Source organism: Glycine max, chromosome 6 (genome assembly GCF_000004515.6).
Source record: "Glycine max cultivar Williams 82 chromosome 6, Glycine_max_v4.0, whole genome shotgun sequence".
In the NCBI taxonomy this organism is placed as follows: Eukaryota; Viridiplantae; Streptophyta; class Magnoliopsida; order Fabales; family Fabaceae; genus Glycine; species Glycine max.
The window spans coordinates 17503258-17526736 of NC_038242.2; the positions used below are offsets into that span (position 1 = coordinate 17503258).

Here is a 23479-nt window from a genome sequence, read left to right on the forward strand (position 1 = left end):
CAATTTTAAATAGACCTAAAAAATACTCATTATATAAAAGTGAAAGACAAAATTATATTAACTCTCCATACAAATAAGTAAATGAATAATATCTGTTTATAATAATAATTAATATCCATTGTTAATTGAGTTTTACAGCTACACATGTTTGCATTGCTTAGGACATTAGAATATCTTATCAATAAATACGATTATTAAAAAATATCTAACGGTTATTATAAAATTGAATCTTTGATTAATAACTAACATTTGTTCAAGCAAAGTTTTCTTATATATAAAAGTAGATATATAAATTTGCAAAAATTTAATTAATAAAATTGCTTGATATAATTATCCTATAATTTCTTATCAGTACACTAAACAATAAATTATGAGGAAATACCATACTAAAGCATTTAAAAAAAGTTAAGAGGAAATATAACAACTTAATATATCCAACGTGGATTATGATGACCCTTATCATTCAGAAGAAAAAAAAATGTTAACCCTTATCAGTTATTATCACTGTTAGAGGCTTAGAGCATCCTCATTTATATTTTCAGATTTGTGTTTCATTACATTTTGTATGTTCTGTTTTGAAAAAGTCCATGTCATGCAACAAGAGAGAGAGAGATTGATGAAAAGGGAAGAAGGAGAAGACGTAGCCAAGGGACAAGAAGAGTATCACTCTAGAAGGTAGCCTTAAACACTCCGAACAAGTTTGTAACGTTGGCAGTACTACACTACACACCAGTGTCCCCTATTATTGCCCATGATTACCCTGCCACCAACATAGAGAATCCTTCCCCACTCACTGCAATCACAATCACCGCCACCACTTCTGATTCTATCACCATGTCTAGGGTTTCTGCGAATTCTTCTCCTTCACGCTTAGTCTCCATGGCTTCCATCGTCAGAGCCTACACGCTCCCTATTCTTCTCTTCGCCGGAGCCATGTTCTACCAGCTCTTCCTTATTCCCAATGCCTTTCCTCCTTCTCATTACGATGGTAACTAACTCCTTTTGTTTCTTCTTTTTCATTTTTTTGCTTAATTGCACTTTTGTCTCTGGGGTATCGCAAATGTACGATTTTAGTCCCTTAAGTTTTAATTGTGCCAATTGGGTCCATAAGGTATTGCAAGTATGCAAGTTAGCGTAATTGAAATCTGGGAACTAAATCCCACATTTGCGATACTGGGTAACTAGAATTGCATACTTGAGGGACTAAAAGTGTAATTAAGCCCCTTTTTTTCTCTCTAGTGAAATTGATTTTTATTTCTTCTCTTTGTTTTGGTGATTGCAGTTCTGCAAATTGAGAGCTATAGTTCAGTCGAGAAAGTGAAGGAGGCCTACGACAAACTTGAATCTAAATGGTAATTCAGTCATGCCTCTTTCGATTAGGTTATGGAGTGATTTCATCGTAGTTTGGCATTTGACAGTGTTATCTGTGAAATATACTCTAAATTTATGCACATACTCCTTTTTCTTTTCTTTTTTTCAAAAGATAATCTAAGCACACACATAATCTTTCATTATGCAAATGGTTTGAAGTTGCATTGCCATTAAAGAATTCGCCATTCCCAACCACGATTTGAAACACTGATTTATGAGCATAAATGAGATTCTTATTCACTGCCTGAATGATTTGGAACATCTAGTCTTAAAAAGTGTGTATGGTGCAAGACAATGGACCTGCTTGGATAAGCTTCTAGGAGAAGAAAATAAGATGGAAAAATAAAATAAGTTTCTTTATAAGCTAAAATTAGCTTATTCATAGGCTAATTTGTAGAAACTCTCACATTAGCTTCTCCAGAATTTGATTTTTAAATTATGTTAGCTTAAGGAAAAGTTCATTTCATTTTTTCTTCTTATTTTCTTATCCTAAGGGGTTGATATTAGGTACATGTTTGGTTTATGTTTGTGCTGTTGGAGACGAGTAGTGGCTAGGTTAGTGCTCAGTGCTCACTATACTTAGCTTGGGTACTGTAGTTGGCTATTTTATATTTTACATTTTTCTTTTGTTTTTTGTTTATTATTTTTTAATCAGGTCATTTTACATGGGCCATGGGTGGGATTATATCTTTTTATGTGTTAGGATTTTTTTATTTATCTTTTTAATTGGAGTCTCTATACCGTGTAATGGAGTTTAATGGGCTATAATAGGGTAGTTAAGATTCTTTTATCAAAATAATTCAAAGAAAGAATTTGGATTTTTGTTTATCATGTAGTTTGTTGAACATGTTGGCCTGTACTAATTGGATCTGAATGCGCTAATTTTTTTGTGGAGCATTTTCTGTGACATTTTATCAGCATGCCATTTATAGTCTTATGAAATTAGTTACATTGTCTTTCAGGAATTCTGCTGTGGAAGTTTTTGATATTCATGAGTTTTTAAAGGTTAGTTATGAGGCCATTTATTTACCAAACTATCTTGTCTATCAGTCAAATTATTGTATGGTGCTCTTAATCCTCCTAAGAACAAAGGTCATCAATCCATACTTTATGTTTCGATTATTTCTGGATGTTACTAAAATCTTCAAAGAGGAACAACTATGTGGTTACTTGAAGCGGGGATCTATTAAATATGGCTTAAACACCCTGATCAGGACCGTTCTACTTGGTTTATACTTTGTTCAAATGTAGTTTTAACTTTTAAGTTTATTGTGTTGGTTTCATGATTCAATCTATTTTCTTAGGACCAGTTTGATTCGCATTCAATAAATTAGACTTTGATACTTACAAACTAGAGACTGTTGAATTCATCTGAATGAATCCCATCATCATGGTTTTGAAGCCTCAAATCCGCTTAATCAGATAAACAACTACTTCCTTGACATTGTGAAGTGCAATTGCCTTAATATGTTTTTGCAAACACTATATTGGAATGATGTGAAGAAAGGAGAGCTTTGTTTATACATGAGTTTTACAAATGTATGTTTGAAGTAGGGTTGGAGAAGCCAGGGTTTTTTCAGTAAGATGAAACCATTGTGATTAAATTCTTTCTGCATACTAAAGTTGATGGTCCTTGTTTATATTGGTTTATGGAGGGAGTTACTCTGAAAGAAAATGATATTCGGGTTGATTAAGTGCCGAAATTAGATATCTTAATGTAACTTGTAGTTGAAGTTAAAACAACATTCAGTTATTCCCTTTCATGCAGGGGTTGAACCTTGGCATGCAATGTAACTCCCCTGAATAGATATGCTGAAAGCCTGAAATTGGTTTCTATTAAAAAATGTTGAAATGTATTTAACATGTGATACATGAACTTCTTGTGGTTATTCTTTAAAAAGACCTAGCAGGTTGAACCCTGGCATGCAATGCAACTATTATGAAATTGATAATTTGATATGTATAAACTGTTTTGGATATTGTAACTCGTAAACATGTTAGATTGCATTCATGGAATGAGATTGTGGTATTCTATTTATAAAATTTTATTTCTTTTTCCTACCATATGCCCTGGGTACTATAATATGGTTTCATGTATTACAATTGTTCTTTATTTAATGGTTGTCGATTATGACGCTATGCAATTTGCTTTGAGAGCATGATTTACAGATTCGATATGCTTATGAGTTGCTGACAAATCCTTTATGGAAAAGAGACTATGACATATTTGGTATTGATGAACAACTTGTGAGTACTTTCATTTGCATCCTTTAAAACTTGTGTCTATTTGTAAGACCTGTTCTGTAAATGTTTGTCTCATCCCTGATTACTATCATCTCCAAATGCTTTAATTAAATGATATAATTTTACGATGGTAGCATATTGTTGAGAGTGCCAGCAAGCGTTATGCAGGGAAACATATTTCAGAATTGGATTTCCCTTTACTACAGGCCCCCTCTGGTTAGTCAAAACATTCATCATATGTAATAGAAATCTTATTTGAAGTTTTTTCAATGAATTTCTGATGTGGAAATCCTTTTATTGATGCATGCATCGTTTTTTTACCTCTCAGGATCTATAGATCATTCTTCTAAAGTCATTACAGCTAGTGACTTCCAGTATATATTTCCAGATGCAAAGCCATGGCTAATTCAGGTACACATGCAGATATATTGTAATAAATGTGATCATAGTCTAACTTTCTAAATTATTGTTGTTATTTTTAATTCATTTTGTCATAGAACTAAACTAACTGTGTTTACCACTAATACCCTCCGTAACTACTGCATGAAATTAAAATTCTTTTCATTTAAATTATATTTAATTGAATGAAAATCTAAAAGTTTGTAAAATTGTGTTGACTGTTAATTCTTGATGCCTCAACTGTTGGTTTCTATACTTGAATCTGAGTACTTCACTAATATTTATAGGAATATGTACAGATATATACTAGTGAGGGATACTAATTGATCCTAAAATTTTGATTCAAATCTTACGGTTTCCTGGCAAGCTAATAAATAAGGAAAGAATCAAATCTGATTATAGTAACACTCCCTCTCAAGCTACAGCATATATTTTAAGATGTATTGAGAATGTTACATATGTAAGCTATCCTAGGATCCTGTAAGGATTTAGTTCGTCTGTCTTCAAGTTGTTCCTTAGAGCTCACAAAAGTAGTCTTGATGATACCCAGGAAGATCTTCTCTCTAATGAATTGACAATTAATCTTTATATGTTTAGTACTCTTGTGTAAGATATGATTTGGAGAAAAGCTGATTGAAGCAAGTTCCGCGGAACCTATCTCCCAAACTCAACTCTTGAAGCAAGTGCTTTATCCATAAGAGTTCACAAGTCATATTGGCCATAGCCCGATACTCTACTTTTGTACTTGATCTTCCAACCACAGTTTTCTTCTTATGTTTCCTCTTCCATGAGAACAAGTTCCCTCCCCCCAATGAGAACGCAGTAGCCTATCATGGATTATCTAGCACTAGCATTTACTGCCCATTCTGCATCTGTATATCTAATGATGTTAGCATGACTCCTATCTATTGATGTATCTCAAGATCCAAACAACTGCATTCCAATGACTATCACATGGTGAATTGAGAAATTGATTGACAACACTAACAGGAAAGACAATGTCCGGTCTAGTCATTGTGGATAATTTAACTTCCCATCAGGAATATACTAGCAATGTATTCACTGCATGTATTTGTCAATAGTCCATCTGATTTTAGCTCAACTTAGGGGTGCACCAGTGAGGAGAGTAAACCGCATGTCTTTTAGTCCTCTGAAAAGGGGGAGAGGGGGGAGAGGGAGACCAACAAGGAAATCCAAAGTTTTTTAGAGGGATTCCATGGTAAATTATATCTCTGAAAATTTGGTCTTTAATCGAGCTAAATGGTGTATTGTTAGTGTACAGTTAGTCTGTATTGTATGGCAGTTAGTTATTTAGTTATTATGTAAGCTGTTTGTCACTTTCACTAACCAACTTCAGCATTCTATATATAGGTGCCTCTTTGTAATCTCTTCATAATTCAATAATACAAAATCTCTTAGTCTCTTTATTCCCTCTTCATTCTCTTCTTTATTAATAATACATTAAGTTGTGTATTGCCTAAATGGCTTAATCACAAAGGCATGTCTGAGGTGCTAGAGGCATGTACCTCAATGAAGTCAAGTGGCACCCATCAAGAGGTGCTGACTTCTTCTGCTTCCTCACTTCAGCACCTTAACCATGCCTTTTCGAACCTTTTGCTATTCTTCTTCAAACATAGAAATTGGGAAAGCCAGATGAAATTTCAATGTAATGCATTTTATTTTTTTTATAATATTGGAACATTATTTCACCAAAAGAATTGTGGCAGTATATTTGAGACAATATATGTTGGTAAATGATTTCCTTTCCATCATGTCATTTGAATTGAGGACTTGGAGACTGAGTCATATTTGATCACATTTTTAAATCTGAAAAATATGCATTAGTTTTCTTCATTTTTTAGTAACATGCTGTCTCTTGAAAGATAGATTTGATCATAATCTTTATCTATTTGATTCTTTAAGAAAATGAACTTGAAGTAGATGCTGAATGTATTTGTATCAGTTGTATTCATCAGGGAGTGAACGTTGTGCTCAATTTTCCAAGTCATGGAATAAGATTGGTATGTTACTTAAACTGAACTCCTGGCATAAATTTTTTTCTTTATGCACGTGATATATTGGTGTGGAAATGTTATCCTCTTCTGCTTAATATCTTTTAATTTTCTTGAGTTAGTCTTTACTTCTTTAGGTTTTTAAATGGTATTGCTAGAAAAAGGGAGAGAAATTCCCTTCTAACAAAGATGAAAATTTATATGAGAAATATGCAAGCTTGTTTCATAACAAGGAGGTAAAAGTTTGTAGATTTGGGGGTATCTCCCCCTTCTCTATGTTTCTGTCTCTCTCTTTCTTGGAAGTTTTTTATGGACAAAATAAAAGGCTCTGTGCTAGTCTCTTTTTTTTGTTGTTGGCAGTGTTTCCTTTCATAAACAGAATTAAATTTATGTCGCTATTCTTTATATATTACATGGACTCTATCTAATTAATAAACAAACACTTTGTTATATTGCTCACCAGTTTAAGGATAAGGTTATTCTGATTATTTCCTCTTCTTTTAGCTTCTTTATTGGATGTTTTTGCCAACATTGGTATGGTGGAACTTGGTGAGAAGGAGCTCGCCATATACCTTGCTGATAGAAGATCAACAGGAAAACCATTTTTTAGAAATGGTATGTGCTGAATATAATCGAATTTTTGTTTCTCTCTTTTTTCTTTTTGCAGGATCTCTATAAAAATATGACTATTCCCAGGTTTAAGTAGTTGTTTTGTTTGACCCTTCTGTTATATAATTCTAGAACAGTCCAATATAGGGAGCATTCTTTACAAAACTTGCAATTATAATTTGTAAATTCATTGTAAAGATTGTCCTGTTTTACCCAAATCAGACTAGTTGCAGGTTGTCTGTTAATTCTTAGTGTTTTTTTTTTTCTATACACACTTATCTATGTATACTTGTGATTGTTATTGATGGTTTCCTTCTATGTTGATTTTTTTGGTATATGTTGATTAAAGATAAATACAAGATGATGTGTTGGCCTTATAATCAACTTAAAAGAATAGTTTAATTTTTAGACAAAAAGCAGTGACTGGCTCAATTTTTTTTGTAATGGGAGAAAAACACACAATTACATAATTGATATTCCATAAAATACAGGAAATTTCAGTACATTGCTTCTCTATTAAATCAAATTTAAGGAAACTAAGCACATTAAATTTAGTAAATGATACATAGATATATTGTCATGTGAAGAGAGTTAATTTAGAATGTGAAGACAAGAGGTAAAAGTAAATCAGAAGAATTAAAACTGAGTGGCTACTGGCTACCTTGGCACCCATAAAAGCAATTTGCAAATTTGAAATAATTCATAATTACTTCGAGCAACACGACGGAAGATGCTGTCAGTGTCACACTGCTGCAAGTCCACAAAGCCATTAGTTTATCCATTGTAAAACAACCCATATACACTAAGTTTGGAATGGTGATGCTTACCAAGCAGTGGTACTCAATGTGTACTGCCCAACACCTACTAAACCACACATTAGAATCCCACACTTCCGCTGTGGTACTCAAGTCCCATACCTTGCAATTGGATCCTCACTGCCACTACTCAAGATTCAAGAGCAATTACCTCCTACTTTGGTGGTGCCATCCATCACCCTGGAGCTGTCATTGAGGGTACTTGAAAGTTGAAACTAATACAGGAGTATACTGAATAGTGAATAATTTTCTGTTGATTAGATTGACTTGGGCAATGCTCTAAATCTAGCAGATATATGATGTAGATATCCTATATCCCATGATACATCTAACTTCCCTAAATTATACCTATCTAATATAAATAATATATAATACAGAATCAATCAACAAGGCTTTGAGAAGATTTTTAAAAGAGGAATTGGGAATTTGGGAGGTGAAAGTCAAATGTTGGATTTCTTTAAGATTTGAATTACCTGATCAATTGGGCAAAAATTTGTTGAGAATGTAGGGGCAATGAGATGTTATATCATTGTAGTTATAATAGTAGTAGAAATTTTTTTATGAGTTGAGCATGTTCCCTTAACACCTACCAACATAGGTAAACAAGTATTGTATGTCATTGAGTGTTGTTACTAGAAATGTATTATCAGAAGAAGGGTGAAGTTCTATAAATTGCCAGTAATTCTATTTGACTTACAAATGCTTGTTTTGTGCCTTAAATGGTAGATGGCTGTTTTAAATTTTAGGTGATAAAGATCACATGTGCCTTGTCTTGACCTATTGAAAATTTTTTTCCAGGAATTCCATCTCTTGTTGCCATTCCCGCAGGATGTCGATCTTCTAAATGTATTATTAGGTGAGTTTTATCATAAAACCAATGGTTGGTTTGAGGACAGACGATTAAAATTTTGTAAATCCTCTTTAACTTTATTAACTGAGGGTAATTTGCATTTAACTTGGATTATTAGGTCATTACACATTATTATCATGGGTTTAGTCTACTTGCATAAGTCATATTCTACTACATGGTATTACTATACATTATTTTCCTGTGTTAGGTTTGATGGTGAGCTTACTGTTGACACGGTTACAAATTGGTTTGCAACAACTGTATTGGCTTTACCTCAAATTAACTACTACTCTAGGGAATCACTGGTAATTTGTCTAAACTATGAAGGATCATTTTCTTTTCTGTAAATGTGTGGTAGGGTTCTTTTATTTTTCTATAGCATATATTTAATATAAGGAAATTCCTTGAATAATGATCATGGGTAAGGGATTGATATAGTATAATGTTGGGTATGAGCAAGCTTGATTTTATCTCCTTGTCTAGGTTTCCCCCCGTCTTGAGTTTCTGCAAAACTAACAGAATATTTTGTTTCATACATACACCTTGCCCATTGGATGCAGTTTTGGCCATTCAGTTTGTGGCCTGTGATAGAAGGGATAGGTCTTTCAATTGAGTTGGTTATGGATGGAATACAACTATACAAGTCTCTAGTTTGGATGCTCCCTGACTCTTCAGTCTTCACCCTCCTTGACAGCCCAAATTCGGGAAAATATGAACACCTTTCTTTTTTATTGCCTTCTTCAAAGCTTCTCTAGGCAGTCTAGCATAGGCCTTTTGCTGCTCAATGAAAACCTTGTGTAGATCTTTTAATTTCCTTTTACATTTCACCGTCAACCTCGCAAAAAGATGTATTGTTGATTTATTTCCATGGTTGACCTCCGAATAATAAAACCAAATTGCTTCTCTGATGTATGAATCTTGTCTTCATCTTTGATCAATTATTCTCTCCCATATATTCCTAGTATGGCTGTGAGGTTTACGGTTTACCCTTTTGTAGTAGTTGGTATAGTTCTGTATGTCTCCTATGATCCTATAAATAGAGATCAAAGTGTTTCTCCTTTAATCTAGCCTTACTTAAACCTTATTACCAAATTATTCAGCATTAAACAATCGCATTTGTCCGTGTCATAAAGATTCAACAATGTTTTGTGTTAGAAGTTGACTGCCTAACACAACAGTAATCACTTTATTTGTCACTGCTCATTCAATAAATGTACCCTATTTACCATTTAACTGTTTTGTTTCCATTCTTCTAAAATAAAGACTTCACAAACTTAGATGTAACTAATAATATTGTTTTATTCAACTTTTGGTTTAGTTGTTTTATCTATTTCTAGTTGAAAATCTTTATATTGAACACTATTTATCATCTATTTGATATAACGAACTAACTAATGTACCCTGGTGCTAGAAGGCTCCTAGCTATGCTATATTTGAAGTAATTTTTCATTGCTTCTGAATCTCACGATTCAATACAAATTATGGTTCATGATTTAAAAATTAGTTCATCAGTTCACAATTTGAATCACGATTTGATAACCTTTGTCCAATGTAATTTACTTGATTTGCTTTTAGAATATAAATTGTTTATTGTGAGTTTCTATGGTTACTAAGGGTATTTGAAACACTACCGAAATTTCAGGTGCCAAATTTTCTTGGTAAAACTAGCCTTCATAAGGTACTATTACCTTGCTCTTATATTATTTCCATATATTGCTTTCTGATGTTTTCTTCCATGATTTTCTGAGCATAAATATTGTTTTTAGATGCCCTTTGATTGAGTAGATCCATATTTGAATTTATCTGTTTTAATTAAGTTTTGGTTTTTGTGGATCATGGCTGATAGGTAAAAGTAATCTTTTTCTCAAATTCTGGTGAGCGTGCTGCTCCATTTATACGACAAGCAGCTAAAGACTATTGGGCTTCTGCTTCATTTGCTTTCATTCTCTGGCGAGAAGAGGAATCTTCCTATTGGTGGGGAGCGTAAGTGATAATTTTCAGAAAATCTGAATCAGGAAACCTTATTCTGTTTCACTTTTTCTATACAGAAGATGGTGCTATGAGTGTTGTTATATTCACCAGCTTATTGATTCATTGCTTCATCTGGTATTAAGTGTTAAATTTCTTTTGTTTCATCTGTTTTTAAATGTCAGATTTGGGGTGGAATCTGCACCTGCTATTGTATTTCTTAAAGACCCAGGTGTCAAACCTGTTGTTCACCATGGTCTGTAACATCTTTGTCATACTAACTCAGAACCTTATGAATATACTTTTGCTTTTCCATTGAACTGACTATCTGTGCATTGTGTGCTGCAGGTTCAGTCAACAATTCATTTTTTTTGAATTTGATGGAAAATAATAAACAGCAAGGTATATGCAAAATTATTGTAATATTGTTTGCATTCTCGTGTTTGATGTCTGTAATTTTTTCTAAATGAAAAATTCCGTGCCTATAACTTTTAAAGGTGGGTTAGTTTCAACTGATTTTTCAGTTGATAGATCTAATCTTTAAAATAGATGGAATTAGCTTCTAATTTAATTGGAATAAACCAAAGAATTTTGGAGAATAAATATTATACTTCACTCCTGTATGAAAAATACATTCTAAAACTTTAGGTTAAAAGAAAACTTTGGTATCTAGTTTATCATAAAGAGAAATGAAAGAAAAACTGGGATCATGGAGGACCATGATTATGTAGGCAAATGACTTTTGACTAATTTTTGGATTTATGTCCTTAACATATGTAGCTTGGACCACAACATTAACCCAAACCTGTTTGTCTGTTTAGATACTATGTGCCATTGGGGCATGTTATCCATTTGTGACTAGGAACCACAAAGTGATTACTGACTATTTATATCCACTTATATATCAACAAACACAGCCCCTTGAATGTGTTGGCAAATTCTTTTTATCTTATAATAGGTGCATGATACTATACTATCATCATTTGAGTTTGTGGTATTTCATGGTAGGGTTAACTAAGTTTTTAGTTCCAAAACTTTTTTGAAATTTGGTTTAGTCCTTGAACAAAAGTTTGACCGGTTAAGGTCCCTAAACTCTTTAAAGTTTGGTTTTTAGCCCCTGAAACCCCATTAAATTAAATAAATAAAAATAATGGGATTCAAACTTTTGTTTAGGGATTAAAAACCGAATTTTAAGAAAGTTTAGGAACTAAAAACTTAGTTAACCCTTTTCATGGTATATATAAATTACTTTCTCTGTCTCATGCATGTGTTATTCTATTTAAGGAATTATTATTATTATTATTATTATTATTATTATTATTAACAATATTATTATTACTATAGAATGGTAAATTTTCTAAGCCCTAATTAATCTCTTGCACTTTTTTTTTATCCACCCTTTTTGCTTCCAGAGCTTCCTCAACTAAGGAGTGTGACATCAATGGAGCTAGGCTGTGATCCTCATGGCTATTCTCGTGCTGGTTATGATACAGTAACATGGTATTGTGCTATTGCAGTAGGAAGGCCGAGTCTGGAGTTGAACAAAATGCGTGAAGTATGTATATTAGTCTTTTGGGCATAATTTCTATGATACATTCCACAAAGTAGGTGCTAATTCATCATTTACGTCGAGAATTATGCTTATTTGAGTTCCTTACAATTAGAGTATTATAAGGAGCTGCAGTTATTCAACTGCAGTCTCCTCTAGCTTCTAGTGGAAGCTGGTTAGTTACTTCTAGTAGAAGCTAGTCAGTTGTAAGTACTTAGTTAGTTGTTAGCCAATTCTGTTAGTTAGTTAGTTGTTAGCCAATTCTGTTAGAGACTAACAGAATTGTCTGTATATACTGTTTGTTTTTTTTTTTTGGAAGGCTGCAAATATATATATATCATTAATAGGTAAACCAGTACCAGAGGTACCAAAGAGAAGAATTACAAGGCACCAGAGTGCTACCCTCCAAAACAACACACAAACTCAACAGAAAACAATCAGACCCAAACCCATCTAAGCAACAAAAGTAGATATATTAGAAGACCAGTGATGGAAATTAATGCTGAAATCTTTATCATAAGCCTTTAACCATGACCAAGCTAAGAAAATAGCATGGTCCATGACTTTATAGGGATCAAAAGGTTTTCCTTGGAAAATCAATTGATTCCTATGCTGCCATATAGAAATGGTTAAGGCTGTCCACCACCCACATCTTGAACTGTAGTTCACATTTGATCCAAATCCCTCGCAGAATTGGTATAAATGGTGAATTGGGTTAATGGAAAGGGGACCAACTACCCGAACCCATCTCATAGATTCCCACCACAGAACATTTGTCATTTTACAGTTGAAGAACAAATGCCCCACATCCTCTTGCACACAGCCACATAAAGAACAAGTGTCTTCCTGAATACTGACCCTTCTTCTTAGGAGGTTGACCTTGGTAGGAAGCCTATTTCTAAGAAGTCTCCAACAGAAGATCGCCACCCGGGGGGGAATTTTCAGCTGCCATATTGTCTTAAAAATGTTGCCATCAGGGTTTGCTGAAGTGGTGTTCATGCATAAGTTATAAGCAGACCTAGTAGAATACTGACCATTAGATTCAGCCAGCCACAACATGTTATCTTTCACCTGTCTTTGAATAGGAACAGAGCTGATATCCTCCATAAACTGAACAGCCAAGAGACTTTCATGATCAAAGAGATTCCTCCTCCACCTCAGGTCCCATGTCCAGGTATTATGATTGAAATGGCCCATATGGGAAATATGATCCTTTTGCTGTCTGCTTATGAGGAATAACTGATGATACTTCTGCTGCAGATTGTATTGATCCCCTAACCAAGTATCAGTCCAGAATTTGATACTTTCCCCACCTCCAACCTTCCAAGACAAATTGTCTTTAAAAATACTGCAGTCTTCCTGGTGATACAGCTTTCTAATATCTTTCCACCAGTGGGAAAAGCCCCTTTTGTCAGAGCCATTCTGGAATTCAGACCACCCACCATATTTTGAAGTTAAAATTCTGACCCAGGGCTGCTGCTGGTCAGATGCAAAACCCCATATCCATCTACCCATCAGAGCTATGTTGAATTTAGAGATATCCTTTATCCCCAAGCCTCCATCATTCTTAGGCAAACAAATATCATCCCATTTTACCCAAGGAATTTTTTTGAGGTCATTATCTCCACCCCACAGAAAATTCCTTTGGAGGGAGATCAACTTTGTGGCTACCTTCTGAGGAATTTTAAAAAAGGAAAGAAGATTGTTAGACAAGTGGCCTCAGATATCTTAAGAAGGGGGGGGGTTGAATTAAGATATTCCAAACTGTTTCCCCTAATTAAAAATCTATTTCACTTTTTACTCAAGTTATGAATTCCCTTAATGACAATCTTCTTAAATATTAATTCAAATGAAGCAACTTGAATATGAATATAAAGCAATAATAAATAAAGGAGATTAAGGGAAGAGAAAATGCAAACTCAGTTTTATACTGGTTCGGCCACACCCTTGTGCCTACGTCCAGTCCCCAAGCAACCCGCTTGAGAGTTCCACTATCTTGTAAATTCCTTTTACAAGTTCTAAACACACAAGGACAATCCTTCCTTTGTGTTTAGAGATCCTTTACAACAAGAGACTCACAGTCTCTTAATCCCTTAGAGAATGAGAAGAAGAAGAGAAACAAATCTCTCTAGAAAGAGATGGATTTTACAGATTGAGCACTCAAATAATTCCTTAATGAATTGCAATTGAATTGGCCAAGGAATTCTTAAGAGGATAAAATGAATTTGCTCTTTGAGAGGATAAACACTTGTTTTTTTGAAAAAATCTCTGAGCAATTTCGTGTTTAAGTCACATATATATAGACCATTGGTGGTCATGAGTAAAGCCTTTGAAAAGTTGTGACTCTTGAAATTATTTTTCTGAAAATCCTGTCTGGTAATCGATTACAGTAATTGTGTAATCGATTACAGCTTTTAAAATTTGAATTAAAACGTTTACTAACTGCTGGTAATCGATTACCAAAATTGTGTAATCGATTACAGCTTTTAAAATTTTGAATTCAAATTTTTATAGCTGTTATAAAACGTATTTGGCCACTGGTAATCGATTACATCCTCTGGTAATCGATTACCAGAGAGTAAAACCTTTGAGAAACACTTTTTATTTTAAATCACTTGGCCAAACCTTTGCTAATTCAATTAGGAATTCCCTTCCTAATATTCTAGTGATCATCTTGATGTTGTGACTTGTAATCTTGAAGTATTGTCTTGAATTTTAATCTTGAAAAGCCCATTTGCATCAATTGCAACACATCATCATGATCATCATCAAAACATCAAAGCCAATTGCATCTACAAAGATAAGTTGGAAGGGCATTAAGGACAGAATTTATAAGAGTGATCTTCCCAGCCATGGATATATCTCTTTGAGCCCATTTGGCTAATTTAGACTTGAATTTATTGATGAGAGGTTCCCACACCAGCTGACTTGAAGGATTAGCTCCAATAGGTATGCCTAAATAGAGGAAAGGATACTCCAGCTGTCTGCAATGCAGGATATTAGCTGCTTCCAAAGCCCAATTAACTCCACCACCTGTAATCCCAAACTGACTTTTGGCAAAATTAATCCTTAACCCAGAGACTAGCTCATAACCTCTTAATAAGGCCTTTAAAACATGAATGTTCTCCCTCACAGCCTCCCCTACAAAAACAGTATCATCAGCATACTGCAATATATTTACAGGTTCCTTCTTCTTCCCAACCAAGAAGCTTCTATAAAGGTTCTTTTGGACTGCTTGTCTCATCATACCAGTAATACCTTCACCCACGATATTGAAAAGCAAGGGAGCAAGGGGATCCCCTTGCCTCAAACCCCTAGAAGGGTTAAATTCCTTAGAAGGGTTACCATTTATCAAAATTGATATAGATGCTGAGTGGAGGCAAGCTGATATCCAAGATCTCCATTTTGGACAAAAACCCAATCTGAACAGCATGTAATCCAAAAAAGACCAAGAAACTGAATCGTAGGCCTTTTCAAAGTCCACCTTAAAAATCATCACAGGTTTCTTATTTCTCCTTGCTTCCTCAACCACTTCATTAAGGATCAGAATACCATGAAGGATGTGTCTTCCTTTAATAAAGGCTGACTGCCTTTCATCAATTAGCCCATCCATGACAGATCTCAGTCTGTTAGACAGCAACTTAGCTATAACCTTATACATACAGCCTATCAAGGAAATAGGCCTATAATCATTGAAGGATTGAGGATGATTCATCTTAGGAATTAGAGCCACAAAGGAAGCATTGGTGCCTGTAGGAAAGCTGGCATGAGCATAGAACTCATCCACAAATCTTCTAAAATCTGGTCTCAAGATATCCCAAAAATTTTTGATAAAGTTGAAATTAAGGCCATCTGGCCCAGGGCATTTATCACCTCCACAACTCCACACTGCTTCTTTGATTTCTTGGTCAGAGAAGGGAAAAGTCAGGTGCTGTCGTTGCTCTTGAGATATAGATCTAAAAGGGACCCCATCCAATTGCGGTCTTGAATAATTCTGTTCTGTATTCTGGTCAAGGAAATGGTTCTGGTCAAAATAACTATGGACAGAACAATGGGTTCAGATCATCAAATTCGTAGGGTCAAGGTACCAATCAGAACAGATCAATGCAATACAATCAGAATTAACAGTCTCCAAGTGCAATGATTGCAAACTCTAATTATAATTTTCAGACCAGTACTCCTACAACTTGGATACCAGATTCAGGTGCCTCATTTCATGTGACGGGAATCACAGAACATACAGCAACTCAGTCCCTTTGAAGGTTCAGACCAAATTTATATTGGTAATGGACAAGGTTTGCCCATTCATTCCACTGGTTCTTTGATTTTTATTTGTCCTATTAATTCTAAAGTGTCTCTGTTCTTGAATCAGCTGCTTGTGCCTACTATAACAAAAAATCTTATCAGTGTCAGTAAATTTGCTCTAGACAATGGTGTATATTTTGAATTTGATCCTAATTATTGTCTTGTCAAATCACAGGGAGCCAATGAGATCTTGCTTAATGGCTCACTTGGACCTGATGGTTTATATGTCTTCCCAAATCTTCATCTCCAAGGCTCAATTCCTGCCAGTTCAGCCTCTTGCTTTGTTTCAAATTCTGTAACCTATGTCTGTTCTGATGTAAATACTCTCAATTCTGCTGTAAAAACCACTTTTGTTGATAGTGCATGTACTAGCACAGGCTCTCAAACTCTTTGGCACCTTAGACTGGGCCATCCTAGTTCTAATGTTTTGAGACTTGTTCTTAATCATTGTAAGATACCAATCTCTAATAAAAATGTCTTTGAATTTTGTACTGCTTGCTGTGTTGGTAAATCTCACAGATTACCTGCCTCATTATCTGAAACAGTTTATAAAAAACCTTTGGAACTAATATACTGTAATCTATGGGGTCCTGCCCACATTCCTTCCAAAAATGGTTTTTACTATTACATAACCTTTGTTGATGCCTATTCTAGGTTCACCTAGATCTATTTGCTTAAACATAAATCAAAAGAAACTTTCACCATTTTTCAACTGTTCAAGCTAATGGCTGAACTTCAGTTTGACTCCAAAATTAAGACTGTTCAAACAGACTGGGGAAGGGAGTTCAGACCTCTCACTAATTTTTTAGCAAGCCAAGGTATCACTCATAGATGATTGATCTGTTCTCACACTCATCACCAAAATGGTGTAGTGGAAAGGAAACACAGACATATTGTGGAATTAGGACTCACTCTTCTTAAATAAGCTTCCCTGCCTCTCAAGTTCTGGGATTTTGCCTTCACTACAGCAGTATACTTGATAAATAGATTGCCTACTGCCTCTTTGCATTTTAATGTCCCCTATACTGTCTTGTTCAACAAAAATCCAGATTATAACTTTCTTAAAGCCTTTTGTTGCTCCTGCTTCCCTTTCCTTAGACCTTACAATCATCAAAAGCTTGAATTTAGGTCTCATGAGTGTGTTTTTCTTGGGTATTCCACATCTCATTAGGGTTACAAATGTCTTTCTCCTACTGGCAAACTCTTTATCTCTAAGGATGTTGTTTTCAATGAAGTAAAATTTCCTTATTCAGATCTGTTTTTGTCTTCCTCTATGTCTGATTCAGATCCTAATAACCCCATCTCTTTCATTCCCTCCATCCCTATTGTTCCTCAACCTATTTCTTCTCTTTCCCCCTCTAGCAATTCTGTTGCTAGTCCTACTTCTGTTAATCCTACTGCTGATTCAAATTCCAGCCCTAGTCCTTCTGTCCATGCTGAGTCTAGTCCTACTGTTGCATCTGAGGTTCCTAGTCCTACTATTGATACTGGATCCACTTCTGTGTAAGACAATTCTCCTCAGTCATCAGATTTGTCTTTCTCTGAAGTATCTCACAGTGCAGCATTGGAGATTGTTTCTACAGTTAATTCTCATCCTATGCAGACCAGATCAAAGTCTGGAATTCATTTACCAAGACTTAATCCAACCTTGTTACTTGCTCACTGTGAACCCAAATCTGTGAAGGAGGCTTCGGCTGATTCAAACAAGAATATGAGGCACTGATGAATAACTAGACCTGGGATTTGGTTTCTCTTCCACCCAATAGGAAAGCACTGGGTTGCAAATGGGTGTTCAGGGTCAAAGAAAATGCAGATGGGACTGTTAATAAATACAAAGCTAGACTGGTAGCAAAAGGATTTCATCAAGTGGCTGGTTCTGATTTCAATGAAACCTTTTCCCCTGTTATCAAACCTGTTACAGTAATGTTGATTCTCACCTTGGCCCTAACCAATAAGTGGGAACTTTTTCAACTTGATGTTAACAATGCCTTCTTAAATAGCTTTCTAGAGGAAACTATCTATATGCAGTAGCCCCTTGGATTTGAAAATCCCGATCTTTCTCTTGTTTGTAAATTGAATAAGGCTCTATATGAGCTTAAACAAGCACCAAGACAGTGGTTTGATAGACTAAAATCTACACTCTTGCATCTTGGCTTTTCTGCAAGCAAGTGTGATCCATCTCTTTTTGTCTTTAAAGATACCTCTCATATCATCTATCTTTTGGTGTATGTTGATGATATTATAATCACTGGCAGTTCTGTCAATTTAGTCCAGCAATTCACTGTCAAACTTCACTCTAATTTTTCCCTTAAACAACTTGGGAAACTGGATTATTTTTTGGGAATTGAAGTCAAGACCCTAACTGATGGCATTATTCTTCTAACTCAAGGCAAATATATAAGAGATCTCCTACAGAAAACTAAAATGGCCGAGGCTCAATCTATTGCTTCCCCAATGGTTTCTGGATGCAAGCTTACTAAAACAAGAGCAGACCTCTTCTCAGATCCTACTCTTTATAGATCAGTAGTTGGAGCTCTTCAATACTCTCCACTATAACCAGACCTAAACTAAGTTTTGCTGTAAACAAAGTCTGTCAATTCATGGCCAATCCTCTTGAATCTCACTGGACAGCAGTGAAAAGAATTCTCAGGTATCTCAAAGGCTCTTTACACCATGGCCTACTTCTCAAAGCTGCTACTCCTGGAATTCCCATTCCCAGTAAGGCCCTTTGTGATGCAGACTGGGCTTCTGACCCTGATGATCACAGATCTACTTCAGGAGCTGCTATTTATTTTGGCCTTAATCTTATATCTTGGTGGTCTAAGAAACAACAGATTGTTGCAAGATCAAGTACTGAGGCTGAGTATCGAAGCCTAGCACAAGCCACAGCTGAAGTAGTGTGGATTCAAACTCTGCTGACTGAACTATCTGTTCCTTTCACTACTCCAGCAGTCTTCTGTGACAATCAATCATAACCCTGTTCTTCACTCCAGGACAAAGCACATGGAAATCGATATTTTCTTTGTTCGGGAGAAAGTTCTAGCTAAGAAGCTGCAAGTCTACCACATTCCTGCCATTGATCAGTGGGCAGATGCCTTGACCAAAGCTCTATCTCCAACCAGATTTCATTTCTTGAGATCCAAAACTCAATGTCCTTGAGCCTCCTCCAAAGTCTCAACCTCATTGAGTTTGAGGGGGGGGGGGGGGGGTATTAGAGTATTATAAGGAGCTACAGTTTTTCAACTGCAGTCTCCTCTAGCTTCTAGTGGAAGCTGGTTAGTTACTTCTGGTAGAAGCTAGTCAGTTGTTAGCCAATTCTGTTAGTTAGTTAGTTATTAGCCAATTCTGTTAGAGACTAACAGAATTGTCTATATATACTGTTTGTAAACCTGAAGTTCTTGAGTTAATAAATGATATTTTACTTCTTCATTTTCTCTCTCTCTCTCTCTCTCTCTCTCTCTCTCTGAATTCTCTAAGTCTAGAAATTCTATGACTTACAAAAGTCAAATCACTGTTATCATTGCTGGCATATTTGGGTTTTGATAGGTTCCTAGTTAGGTATATTTGGGGCTCCAGTCTAGTTTTCTAGACATATGCATAATCTTAAGAAATTGGCTTATTTTTACTCATTTTCATTTTTATTTTTCACATCTTCATCAAATTTGGAAGATTTGTAATTCAGTTCCATAGACTATGTGCAGGGTCCAAGAAACATTGTCTAAGCATAGCCAGGTGGATGCATCATCTGAAAATCAATCCTTAGCTCCAGCTGTGGATGCATTTAAGAGAAGGCGGTTGACATTTGCTTGGCTTGATGGTGAAAAGCAAAAGGTAATCTTTTCCTTTCTTTTGTTTGATTTATCTTGTAGTTTGTCATTCTAAATAAATTACTCTTCTTTTTGGTCAGAATAAATTTCACAAGGCTGATACTTAGTGAATGAATTTAATAGATATGTATAAGAAAATTGATTTAGGGATGCCAATTTCATTTGATGATTACTAATGGGCTTCAAAGCAAATATTATTCTAAATTGCTGCCCTTACAGTGTCTAATCTTCCAGACGATAGCTGTATATAATACATCAATTTGAACTTGTTACATGACCTAATATTACTACTAAATCATTAGAATGCTTTAGTGAGCTTATTCATGCAGATATTTGAGAATGAGATTTTTTTGTGTAATTATCTCAAAAAACAGGAAATGAATACAAAATGTTTTTTCAAACTAAACATGCTCCTAATTCCTATAATCTCCTCTCATATTTAAGTAAAGTGTTGCTTTAAATTCTTTTGATGTATTTTTGAATGGAAAATACTTTTGCATCATCTTTGCTACTATTTTTGGCCTGAGCTATTGACTGAACTGATTGTTTAGGATTACTGCCAATTTTACCTTGGTCAAGCGGCTAGCGAACACACTTGTGGCCAACGACGGGGTGTGACTGATATTCCTCGGTTATTTGTTATTCGATACCTGAGGAATAGTAGTGCTGTTGATTTGAGAACAGAAGAAAAGACAAAGTGGAAATCATTACTGGTCCAAGATCTAATCAATGATTCTGATCAGACAGGCCAGTTTGTAGCTGGGTACAAGGGAGAAGATGATGTTTCACAGGTTTGCCATTTTGCAATAAAAAAATTTCATTGACAAGTGGTGCTTTGCTTGTTGCTTGCTTTGCCTGCCATTAGTAGTTTTTACATTTCTTTTGTAACTTAAATGCATTGTCATCATATTACTTGTGAAATATGTTGTGTTATAAGAACTAATAATGTAGAATGACTAAGATCTAATGCACAGCTCTTTTAAGATATTTTCTATTTTCATTTACAGATAACCCACTGGCTTGCAAATATTATTTCTGATGGTGACTCCAGGGACTTGCCATTCTTTGTAAGTTATATTAACTTTTGAATAGGTTTTGTAGGTACACGCCTTAATGCAGGGTCCACACATTCAATGTTGAATTAATAACCTGGGCTCACTAGTATTTGATTCTGTTTACTGGTGTTTTCCAAATGTTACATTTATTTGTGATTATAATTTCATGATTGCCCAGGTTAATGCTTTAAAATGAGAGATAGTTTTTGATGGGATTAATTCTGCATAGTTTGCTGATAATGCAAATACCATTTCGTCATTGCAGACACTACGAACTCCTAAGCTTGTTCCGGATGACACAGAACCTATTTGGTCCATGTCTGCACAAAATATTCCTTTGCAAAATCTGAAGCAGAGTGTTCTCGGTGTTCTTAGTGGACTCTCTGCATACCGTGAGGATCCAAGAGTTGGTCCGTTTTTGCTTCTAGGTGCATTAATTTCTTTGGGAACTATCTGGCTGCGAAGGAGCCAACAAGTTCAGTCACCTGAATTAAACCAACCTAGTTTCAATCAACCATCTGATTCAAACCAACCAAGTCAACCTAGTTCCATGGTAACTTTTGCCTTAATACGCATATCTTGCATTTTTTTTCTAATGGAGGTATTACTTGTCTAATTTTGCTCTGACAAATGTCTTCCCAGGATGAAAGAAAACAGAAACCGAGCGACCGGGTTCGGAGACGGCCAAATAAAAAACCACCCCCATCTATGACAGATTTGGAACCGTCAGATGCTTACCAGATGCCACTATCAGATTCTGAATCTGAGTAGTTTCAGTTTGGTTTCTCCATGAAGGAAATGAGCTTTTCAAGAGATAATGTTACACGGTCTGAACTCTGAAGGTGAAACTATTCAATTGTGTTATTGGTTTGGAGCCAGATATACAAGATTGCCATCATGTCAACATGAGATTAGGAGGCACATACCCCTTATGCCAGAGATTTCATGAATAAAAGAATGAAACATGTTTATATTATATATGGGAATTTGACTGTTCTAAACGTAAATTTGTTTAATATTTCGATTGTAGGATATTTATTTATTCATGCCAGTCAATTCATTAAGCCGGATACTTTAACCAAATTTGAGAGGCTTACCCAATGAAGATAAAATTACGTGACCTGTGAAAATTTTATCATTCGTAATTCATTTTTAGAACACGTCTTGCCGCATGAAAATTTTATCATTCGTAATAAATGCGGGTATTTAGAAAAAAATTTCATGCATAGGAATTGAGATTGGGAGGAAAAATCATTCTCATTTCTAAATATTCTCTAATTTTTAAATGTTTAAATATGAATTTAGTTACGGTAAGTTCATGATTTTTCAACTTGGGTTCCTATGAGTTTTTTTTATCTCATTTTTAACCCTATAAGTTTGTACTTTTTTATTTCTGGTTCATATAATTTTTTGTTCATTATTAATTCTTGTAAGTTTGTATTTTTTTAAAAAAAATTCGGTCTCTAAAGTGCAAACTAATTTACAGGGATTAAAAAATAAAAAATAAAAACCTTAAATGGTTTTAAATTGAAAAGGACAAACTTATAGTAACTGTTACAAGAATTAAAATGAAAAAAAAATATTTACAAAGACTAAAATTGAAAAAAATGTGAACTTACAAGAACAAAAACAAAATTCATATATAAGTATTCAAATGAAATAAAACTATAAGTTGGTATAAAATTAATATTTAAATATTTTTCTAATTTTCTCTCCTTGATTGCTCTTATAATTTAAAAATTAAAAAAACCATCTCCTTGTTTCCTCCAAAATATTAATATTATTAACAACCTATGAAATTATTGATTTTGTTGATTTCACGTTCATATTTTTTATTAAATGGTTTTATATAATTCAATTATTATTTTTTGGTCATTGAAGTAAATTTGACTCAATTTTTTTTTACTTGTTTGTCCACATTTTATCAAAAATTTGATTAAAATCAGAATGTACTGTAAAAATAAATTATATTGTTATTCCAACATGAATTATGTATAATAAGATTATCCACAAATTTTACATCAAATAATTTTTTAATAATTTGTTTGAAAGACATTTAGATTATTGACTATATTCATTTCCAGTTTTAAAAAAAACTATATTATTAATGAAATATAAATTATCACGTTAAATAAGTTTGTTAATTATTATAATAACTTTTAAATATCCTATTAACAATTACTTCTTATTAATTGACCTTAAAAAAATTTTAGGCTATCAATACATGAAAAGGGAAGTTGGATCCTATATCTCCATACTTGTATCCTACACCTTTCAACCACCTTTGAAATTACTAAATTACCCTTAATGAATAACACCCTCAACCCTAACACCTTCCTCCTTCAGAAACTCACCCTAACACCTCCTTCCTTGTGACGACAGCACCTCCCACCTGTGACGGCATGTCTCCCTCTAACGATTCTCGCAACGATTTGAACCATCCCACAACGAAAACACCTCTATCTACCTGTAGCC

The 23479-nt window shown here is 34.5% G+C and overlaps 1 protein-coding gene and 1 long non-coding RNA gene across 2 annotated transcripts; both read left to right on the forward strand.

The window, feature by feature from the left end:
* The first annotated feature begins 458 nt into the window (after positions 1-458).
* On the forward strand, positions 459-22087 carry LOC100820244 (uncharacterized). Its single transcript, XM_006581910.3, has 20 exons — positions 459-988; positions 1283-1352; positions 2334-2376; positions 3541-3618; positions 3750-3831; positions 3944-4026; positions 5978-6035; positions 6531-6641; positions 8249-8306; positions 8509-8605; positions 9943-9978; positions 10147-10283; positions 10454-10524; positions 10617-10670; positions 11681-11823; positions 19813-19953; positions 20501-20740; positions 20957-21016; positions 21270-21557; positions 21647-22087. The coding sequence occupies exons 1-20, from the start codon at positions 835-837 to the stop codon at positions 21773-21775; spliced, it is 2133 nt and encodes a 710-aa protein (XP_006581973.1). The 5' UTR covers positions 459-834; the 3' UTR covers positions 21776-22087.
* LOC121175069 (uncharacterized) lies at positions 14489-19551 on the forward strand. Its single transcript, XR_005892050.1, has 2 exons — positions 14489-16112; positions 16298-19551. It is a non-coding gene; the product is annotated as an uncharacterized lncRNA (long non-coding RNA).
* Positions 22088-23479: the final 1392 nt, after the last annotated feature.

Excerpts from the sequence above, each read along its gene's own strand:
- LOC100820244 (XM_006581910.3), top strand. The coding sequence starts at position 835 with ATGTCTAGGGTTTCTGCGAATTCTTCTCCTTCACGCTTAGTCTCCATG. Across the intron at positions 9,979-10,146 it reads GTAAAACTAGCCTTCATAAG|GTAAAAGTAATCTTTTTCTC; the intron begins GTACTATTACCT and ends CATGGCTGATAG. Across the intron at positions 10,284-10,453 it reads TCTTCCTATTGGTGGGGAGC|ATTTGGGGTGGAATCTGCAC; the intron begins GTAAGTGATAAT and ends TTTAAATGTCAG.